Genomic DNA, 9,715 nt, shown 5'->3' with positions numbered 1-9,715 from the left:
CTACTGGATTAGGAGTCAGCCATAGACTTCTGCTCTCCTCCCATTTCTCCTAGTTGTAATGGCTTCATCTCTGTAAAACTGTATGTCTTTGTAAGTGAGCAATGATGAGTGTGACAATTCTTGTCTGTTACAAGCAACTCAGCTTAGAAATAAGGGCACAGTAATTGAAGCCAGAAACAGTGCCAAAGTGAGTTTAGCTTAGGGAAGGATGAAAGGTGACTTCTGGGAATGCTAGGATATTGAGAAGGTGCCACTGATCTCTTCCATCCTTTTAGAGAACACCAAGATTATGTTGATCAGGGAATTGATTTATAAGCTTGCAAAGCTGCAGATGAAGCAAGGATCAAATCAGACAGCAGTGGCTCAGTGAAGCCACTCATGAGGTAGTTACAGCACATCTAGAGAAAGATCTCCATTTATCTCCGTTGTCCTCACGGCACTGCATTGCTCTGAGGGTTTCCTCTTCGCTGTTCTGCAACGCCCAGCTTCTGCAAAACGTAGTGCTTCTTTTTTTTGAAGAGCTTGCTACTCTGGATTGCAAATCCTGTGCTGCTTGTAGGATGCCATCGACTGTTGTTCAGTGTGCTGGTGTAAATTGTAAGCCATCGGTAACTTGGAGTTTAGACCTGTAACCTAATGTGACTTGCTGGTGTCATTGGACGCTTGAGCTAAAGAGCAGTGAGGATAAGGACTGAAATTCCTTCTTCCCCCCTCCCTTTTCATGTAACATCTTGTCAGTTATGTGTGTCCCTGTGTAAATTGATAACCCCCTGGCTAAACAGATGGGAGAGCTGCTGTGGGGTGTTATGCCTCAACGCCCTTTGATTTGGTTGGGCCTTTGGGCAGGCTGCAAGCAGCGTAGCCTTCAAAGCTTTGAGGGCTACATGACTGTATAAAATGGGGGTCTCTAGGAAAACTAGGGATGTTGCGGTGTTGCTTCTGGGCTAACTTGGGGACTGCTGATACCTTTGAGGCTCAAATGCACTGATAAATTTTTGAGGAGTATTAACTGAATGACAGATCTAGCTAACTTGCTTTCTAGATTGCTGCGGTTTACATATGGACCTTCATTTCCTCCATTTAAAATTCCCGATGAAGATGCTGGTCTGATTCCTCCTGAAATGGATAATGAGTGCATTGCACAGACTTGGTTTCGCTTTTTACATATGCTGAGGTATTGTAATTGCAGCCATGCATTGTTCATATTATTGCATAATTTATAGAAATTTGCATCACAAATGAAAAATTTCTCTGGTGATTGCTAAGATTAAGCACCTAAACAGAATGAAGTGTGTGACTTGTTGCACCAGAGCCCTGCAGCAGTCCCTGGCAAGGTTGTGAGTGGGTTGTTCAACTTGAAACCCTTTTGACTCTTCCCAAATGTAAACTGGCTAATTTAATTAAAAAGTTTTAAGCTATTTGGCACTTGGGAGGATCTGAAAAACAAGACTTCAGTACAATTTTGTTTCTCTGAGATAGCAAATAGGAAAAGCAGAACAATAGCTCCAAGAGATGTATACTGCTTCCATTTATTCTCTAGGGTGTTAAATTTAACCTACAATGGATTATTTTTTAAATGGGTGTATCTCTTTGTTTCTGTGAAGAAAGCTATACATGTAACTTTAAAACCAAGCATGCCACCTGGTTCTGCTGTGTACTTAAGGAAGAGTGCCATGGATGTTAACGGTTCTTGGAGATGACATGCCATTAATGTTCTGAATGGCTAGAATAACAATCTTTTTATACAAACATTATGTACCAATTAAAGCTGCAGAAACGTTAGACTGTTGAAAATCTGCTACTTACAAAAAAAAATCTGGTTTTTTTTCTTCATTTGTGATAGTAATGTCACAAGTGCTGTATTCTTCAAATCTGGAATCACTGTTATGGGTTTTGTATCGGTCAGGAAAAATTGCTCTAACTTTCATAGCTCATGGCCAGCAACCAGTCACAAGAAAGGGGATGTTTAATTCATTGCTTACCTTTTGAGAATAATTCTAACAATGTAAAGCTTCTTAAACTGAGTTTAAAAGACCTCATAAGTAATGAATGTTACTGCAATGGTGGGGTTATTCTGTCAAGTGTTTGCTCTGGTTCGTTGGTGTTAATAAAATTATTCAGTGTATTTGGGTAATGTTTGAAATGAAGACAACCAGGAAGTTAAAACTGACTTCCTGTGACGGACTAACAGCTAAAAATATATTAATATTGGATGCTGTTTCTGATGGAGTTGTTTAAGTGCCTTAAACTATTGCACCTTTATGTATTTTTAAAAACCTAACAGCTGTTCTTAAACTGACTAAAATATATTTTGCTCTCTTTGTGTGCAGTAATCCTGTGGATTTGAGTAACCCAGCCATTATTAGCTCTACTCCCAAATTTCAGGAGCAGTTTCTGAATGTGAGTGGAATGACTCAAGAACTGAATCAGTACCCCTGCCTTAAACATCTGCCTCAAATATTCTTCCGTGCCATGCGTGGGATCAGCTGCTTAGTGGATGCATTCCTAGGTAATGCTTTTGTCTTACCTGTGAATAGCTAGGAATACAAACTTGATCATTATTTTATTCTCTCTAAATCTGTCTTCTCCATAAATACAACCATAACAACTTATCATTTGCAAGTACATCCTGGAAACTGGTAGGGAAGGGACCTCAGGTCACTTTTGACTGACCATCTGTATCCGCAATAATAATGTTTGAATTCATGAAGTCATAGATGGCCTTAGTTTCAAATGCTAAATAAATAAATAAATAAATCTAAAGTCTTAAGTAAAACCAGCTATCTCTTCCCCAAACAAGGCTTCTTTCTCATCTAATCAACAATGCAAGTGTTACGCTTTTAGCACGTTGTGAGCACTGACCACTTTTTTAAGCTTTGTGGCGATAGCTGTGTGCAGTGCCTGGTTTTTATAAGGTGCTGAACTCTGACTGTCATCTTCAGATCTTTATGCTACAAGTGCCAGGTTCACTTAGCTTACGTCTAGTGGGTGGCTGGTAGTGCTGAGAAGAAAAGCTGCCTTTCTTTGTGTCTGCTGGTAACTGAGTAGCTCAGATGTGACTGAAAGGTAAAGCAGATGTAAGCACTGGCTGGTAAGTTTTAAGTAACGCTATGTAGCACCTGAAGTCTAAGGCATTATTCTTGGTATGCTTCGGGCTTATTAAAAATTCTTCAGAGATAACGTGCCATGGTAAACTCTGAGGAGCTGCCTGCCTCCTGCTTTTTTGCTTTAATGTGTGCAAACAAATGTTGTCATCTGCCAGAAGTGTGAGCTGATACGAAGCTGTAGAAGACTTAGGTAGATACATAAACGGTGTTCGGAAAAAAAAAAAAAAAAAAAATTGTCTGTGGAATTAGACTGTCAGCTTTTACAGGTGGTTTGTCTTTTGGAAAAACCTCAATGGTTCAGCCCTTTTAAGAAAAGCACCTCAGGCTCCTCCTGTCTCACTGAATTATATAGATATTTTTTACTAGAAATACATTCTGTGTTTCTGTAAAAATATTGCACGGAAAAGGTTTATTGCTGCTGCATTCCCCACTGCAAGCAAGTTTTTGTCACTGTAGATTTCACTTTTGTAGAAATAGCTTTATTTAAAAGGTTAAGTGATGCAAAAGATCATTTCTCTTAAGCTGTCATATTGAATCTTGAAACATGTTGTGTCCACTGTGTTCTTCCAGATGTCTTGCCACCAATTTTAAGGAATTTTAATGATTTCTTTTTACTAATACCAGATGCGAGATTTAACATATTAAGTAGTCTGTGAAATAATATCATAATTTGTTAGAGGATAATTGTATATAGGCAGTATGTGGCCTAACCTTACGAAAACAGCCTCCTTGTTAATCTGATAAACTCTATCTTCCTATGATAGTAATATTTGTCAGTCTGCACTGAAACAGTAACTTAAAAAAAAGTCCAACTGAGCACTGATAGGTGTTCCTCTGAAGTGTCCTTTACTGGCTGTGTAAGCTGAATGAAAAAACTTTTGAAAAAGCTGTTAAATATAGGATGTATTGAGGGGGAAAATTACTATATCCAAGGGTTTTGTGGAAGTGTGCTTAGTAATTAATTTTCTGTGAATAAAATAGTTCGTAATGTAGGACTCGTGAGGGGGGCATCTTGCAGTGAGGCAGAGGAAGCAGCAGAGCAGCTGTGAGCTTTTCGCAGTGCACACACCCCTGTGGGGATGGCTGCTGTAGTGAATTCCTCTTGGACCTTAGGAATAGCTTGGGGTTCTTGTCTGAGGCTTTTAACCCGCTGCTGGCGTGGTCCTTTCTGTGTTCTGCACCCAGCTGCCTGAGGCTCTGTTCCACTGGGGTGATAGCAAGCACAGACACAACTCCCCATCCGGCTGCAGAGGCAGGGCTGTGTGGTGGGATCTGGGGCTGAGGTCCCCACACTAGCCGACTGTGGAGGACTTCTGTGGGCCACTCTCCTGTAGGCATGCCAGGAGCTTGGCTGTCTATATAAGCTTTGACAGGGTGTTGAATTGGAGGCTTAAGCCTTCTGAAGATCTTGTGTAGCAAAGTGAAACACTGAGGTTGATGGCAACCCACCTGGACTTCAAAGGCAGAGACTGCAGACTGTGATGCACTCTGGCACAGGAGGGCTCTTGGTGAAATGCAATTTGAGCTGTAGGTGTGGATGTGAGCGTGTGCTCAGGGCAGACGTTAGAGCTGCAGCATGGACCCCTTTGGCTGAGGCTAATGGGAGATCTCATTGCCTTCTACCCAAGTGCCAAAGTGTGTGTGTTTTCTCTCCCTCCCTGATATGTACTTGCATGATGCGTGTGTTTGGCAAAATACTGCATCCTCCTTCCCAAAGAAGTGTGCCAGAGCAATCTATTTCATAGTGCATACTCTGCCCTCTGCATGGGGTGTAACACTAATGGTATAGCAGGAGTTGTTCTGTAATGTCTGCTTGTGTGTTTTAATTTACATGGTCAAAAAAAGTCAGTGTCAAATCTTCAGGCACACTGCAATTCCACACTTAATTTTTCAAATGGGGTGTGAGGGTGGTGGTATTCATTAAAATGGGCAGAAGTGGTGTTTGTCACTTCAGGTTTTGCGGAGGGCTGGTTGCTTCTGATTCTGACTGTGAAGGGTAGCTTTCTATACCACAGTTCCCTGAAGTTGGGTAAAGACTGATCTAATGTCCTGCTGCTGCCAGAAAAATTACAGATTGGTCTGCTTTCTTACCCCATCTCTTGTACTAACTTAGTATTTGACTGTTCAGCAAGCTGATTCAGCTCACAAAACCAGCAGAAAACTGTATGGTGGATGGGTTTCATCTTTGCCTAGTGAGCTAAGTTGACTTTGAAGGGTCAGACCTCTTGCCAACTCGCTACGGGGCTTGGGAGGTGTGGTTGGGGAAGAAAGGCAAAGATGAGAGGCATCTGAATTTTGGGAGGACCAAGCTGTTACATTGGCTTTGGCAAACGAACCTTGCGCCTCTCCCTCTGCCTGCTCCTAGAATTGGTCCTCCTGCGTGCTGTTTTCCATGTTCTTAAGGTGTGGGGTTCCTTCGTGGTGGGTGTGGTTTTGGGGGGGGGTTGTTAATCATTTGCTTATCTAAGGCAAGCAGGGTTTTTGTTGCTTGTGCACTTATTTCTGCTAACAGTAAAAGGGGAAAGATGTTTTTCTTAGTACTGCTGGTTTGGGGGCCAGGGGGAAAAGCTCATCTATGTATGGAAGGCCCAAATGCTTACTACTTGGGCTGCTGTGTATGAGCCTATGGGATTCTTGTTGAAAGCTTGCTTTATTTCTTGATCTACAGGCATTTCACGACCCCGGTCAGATAGCGCACCACCCACGCCAGTAAATAGGCTGAGCATGCCCCAGAGCACTGCTATCAACACCACTCCACCCCATAACCGAAGGCATCGGGCAGTGACTGTGAATAAAGCAACAATGAAAACCAGCACTGTAAGAGTTAATATTTTGTATCTAAGTAGCTGACCCTTTTGGCAGTTTCCTCAGTTGGAGGAAGTAATTTCCTTGCTTCTAGGAGCTGATCTGTTCTTCTGTTCAAATAGGTAACTACTGCACATACTTCAAAAGTGCAGCACCAACCCTCCTCTACTTCTCCACTCTCTAGCCCAAACCAGACAAGTTCTGAGCCACGGCCACTACCAGCTCCTCGCAGGCCAAAGGTTAACAGCATATTGAACCTCTTTGGATCGTGGTTATTTGATGCAGCATTTGTTCACTGTAAACTTCATAATGGAATAAACAGAGACAGCAGCATGACTGGTAAATATTACTGAAAAATACACATTTTTTTCCTTGTTTTATTGACATTTCCTACCTGCAAGATTAACATATGCATAAGAAAAAGAAAATCTGAAGTGCTGTATTGTGGTTAACCCCTCCCAGCTGAGCTAGCACCTGTTACTGTCCAGCCAGGTGTTTGGGGGCTTTAAAATTTTAAAAAATCACTTTTTTCTATTAAACACCCCCTTGTTCTATCAAGCATGGCAGTCCCAATTATGCTAGTGGGGAAAATTTCATTAAGTGAAGGGAATAATGTGATAAAAGTCCACTTCCTAATTTGAAATCTGCTTGAGTATCTCTCTAATAGCAGACTCATTAATGTTTGAAAAATTGTCAAACGTCACTCCAGATACTGCATAAAGTAATTCTTGGTTTTGGAGAGTGTTATGAAAACAGAAGTCCTTAAAAGAGTTGCCTTCCAGTGACGGTTGCTATGTGTTTGCGTATATGGGTTGATACCTTGGTTGTCTTCAGTCCCTAACTGGTAGATTTAATTTGTCCCCTATGCTTTGGTCAGCTTTAGAGGTTGGATGTTTTGAGACATTATAGCAGAACTAGTGCTCTGCTCGGAGAGGCTTTTTAGCACTCTGCTTCCTTTTGGTGATAATACTTAGAAAAGAGTAAACCTTTTCACTCCTTGCGTTTTTCCTGTTCTTCATGTAATATTTTGACTAAAACCTTCCAAGAGATCTATCCAGGAGCTCATTGGCCTAAATAAGAAAAATAGGAGGAAGACATTTGTTGTAGCAAGTTTGGTTTATAGTGGGACTCGACAGCCACGGATAAACTGATTATCGTCCATATGTGGTGTCACAAATCCCTGTGTGGAAGCAATGGGTTTAGGTTTTGGGATCTGTTAAAGATATTTTTGGGTATGCAGCACATGGTTTTAGAAAGTGTTCTGTCATGGATTTCTGTGGTAGGAGGTTTAAGTCCCTCTGTAAAAGGCCTGTGATGCATTGCTAGAGAAATAGCTGAGCAGAGTAAGAGCAGAGTAATGTAATTTGAGGTTGTGCTCAGCTGCATGTGCATCTAATATCTTTCTGTATTTAGTGCTTTTCAGATTGATTGGATCATTGTAAATTCGACATAACCTGGATCTTGAGCAGTTGTAATGAAGTGCTTAACCTGAAAAGGATGTCAACTGAGATGCTGCTTATGCAACAGTGTCAGCTGTAAACAGAGGTGTTTTGTTTCTAGCAGAAGTACACAGTCATCCAAAATCCAAATGACTGACTTCCATGAAGGGGTTCCAGGGCCTTCTATTCATTTATGCAGAATGTCTAAGAGCAGACAATTGTAATATTGTAAGCCTTACAGAAGGACTTGCTGCCTTCCTGAAAACTAGAAACAACTGTTTGGAAATTGCTTGATTCTCTTCTTCCTCCGTGCTCTGAGCTGTCCGCAGTAAGACCAGTGTCTGCATGCCACATGTTCTGCTCTTTATTAGCAGCAGTGCATCTGAGAGAATTATGTTGGTGGAGACACAGAATACTAGCTGTGTTACATCCTGCTTCTATAGTGATTTGGAAGACAGAATTAACTTATGGAACTTAGTCAAGTGTTTGCTGCCCTTCCAGCAGTGAGTGTGGTTACTGCTGTGTAAAGTACTGGTTACAGCAATGCCATGGCAGGCTGTTGGATGAGAGCGAACTGAAGCTTTGTAGAGAGGCACCAAAGTCAGATTGCCTGATTTATCCTTTTGGATAAATCCTTTTACTCAGCCTCCACTGTAAGTGGGAAAATGTAGGAAGACTTGTAAAGGGTTAGGCTCCTGTAGTTTCTGTTGACTTGAAGCATCAGTGTTTTTCAGGTCAGGTTTAGGTCCCAATTGAAAAGCTTCTGTTCTGGGAGTCTAATCTGTGAAGCCTGATGCCTCCAGGTGAAGTCTTTTCTTCCTTGAACAGTGTAAGGCAGGAGGTGCTGTGCTGGGCGGCTGAGGTAGGCCGGGAGGGTTGTGTACTATGATCTCCCTCCATCACACAAGAGGGACCCATCAGTAATAATCAATCTGCATGTTCTGCCTATCCACCTGCCTCTGCTCATGCTACCCAGTATAGATGTGGCCTGAAGAAAGAGGACAGCAGAGCAGGGACAGTTAGCTGCCACAATCCCTACTCTTACGAAAGAGGTCAAAAATAAATCTGATGTTTTAAGACTTCTTTTTGGCAGCAGTTTGGCTCTATACCTCTATATTGTGGTCCATCTGCTGTTCTCTGTAGCCTGGTGCAGTAATGCTTTTGACGCTAGCTGGAATGTTCTTACCCTGTTTGACACTGCTGCTGATAATCTTTGCTTTAGCTTCAGGAAGCACTATTGTTTTCATGGATGCTTTAAATATTTTATGATTGGGAAGTGTCTGCTCTTAGTCAGCTTTGCTGTGTAGTACCATCTTCCACTGGCCCACACACACTATTTTGCTTTTAGATCTGGGACTGCAGCTGTAGAAGATCTCAATAGCTTTAAACCCTTCTAATGGTCAGTTTGTTTCAGTGCCATGCAGTTAAGAATTTCTTTTCTTGTAGCTCTCAGATATGATTTCTCTGTTTCATTGCTGGCTGGAGGACTGAGAACCACTTTTTCAAAGAAAGAGGTGAAATATCTTGGTAGAGATTGCTCCTTGGTCCTGCAGAGGGATCCCTGCCCTGGAACACTGCGCTTTCTAGTGCATGTTTCTTACTCCTCTTCTGTCATGTGGCACACTTTCAGTGAGAACCCATTTGACATGATTTCCAAAGAGGTATTCATGAGCTAAGTGCGAGTGCCTAACAAGTAACCCTGTGGATGAGCTGTTGTCTCAAGTTCTAGTTCAGAATTTAGTTTGGTTCTTTTAAACAAACCCTGCTGATTCACATGGACTAGCACATCGTCCTTCTCCCATCTTGCAACACAAGCCTTTTTGATGAACTTTAGGAAGTAAAGAGCAGTTGATTGAGGCCAATATGAATGACTACCTATTTACCCTTGCTTTTCTCCTTGTCCTTGAGCCTCACATATCTTAATTCTTGAACTCTTTAACCTCCAGAAAGAAAATTGAGGAAGAATTACTGTGGTGGAAAAAATGTGCAGCTTTTTGTAAGTTCTGAGCTGAAAAAATATCTGGCTGGGTAGAAGGGTAACTGACCTTGCTTTACTTCACCCTGCTTTGTTGGGACTGGGGCAGTAAGCACTGACTTGTACCATCTCCAGAGGTCCCCTCCAGCCTCAACACTTTTCTGGTTCTGGGAATATAACTGCTGCACCACTGTTGTTCAGTTTTCTGTCATCTTCATTGATAAACTTCTTGTACTGACCCTTGCGTGATTCAGGATAATCGTATGTATTTTATGTTCATGGTTGCTGTGGTTTTGACTGTCTCTTGGAAGAGAGGGAATTGTTCTCCCCCACAAAATTAGCTGGAGGTCATCTGTATATTACTGAGTACTGGTGGAGTTTATCACCTT

The 9,715-nt window shown here is 41.9% G+C and overlaps 1 protein-coding gene across 1 annotated transcript in view; it reads left to right on the top strand.

The window, feature by feature from the left end:
• The window catches only part of RALGAPB (Ral GTPase activating protein non-catalytic subunit beta), a 64,903-nt gene that overhangs the window by 14,780 nt on the left and 40,408 nt on the right, over positions 1-9,715 (top strand). The window contains exons 6-9 of the mRNA XM_035893423.1: positions 1,043-1,174; positions 2,331-2,509; positions 5,776-5,924; positions 6,035-6,251. Of these exons, the coding sequence (XP_035749316.1) occupies positions 1,043-1,174; positions 2,331-2,509; positions 5,776-5,924; positions 6,035-6,251 (677 nt within the window). The remainder of the gene's footprint in view (positions 1-1,042; positions 1,175-2,330; positions 2,510-5,775; positions 5,925-6,034; positions 6,252-9,715) is intronic.

This window comes from Egretta garzetta, unplaced genomic scaffold (assembly GCF_000687185.1).
Source record: "Egretta garzetta isolate BGI_Z169 unplaced genomic scaffold, ASM68718v1 scaffold440, whole genome shotgun sequence".
In the NCBI taxonomy this organism is placed as follows: Eukaryota; Metazoa; Chordata; class Aves; order Pelecaniformes; family Ardeidae; genus Egretta; species Egretta garzetta.
This window is presented reverse-complemented; position numbering and strand designations above follow the sequence as displayed.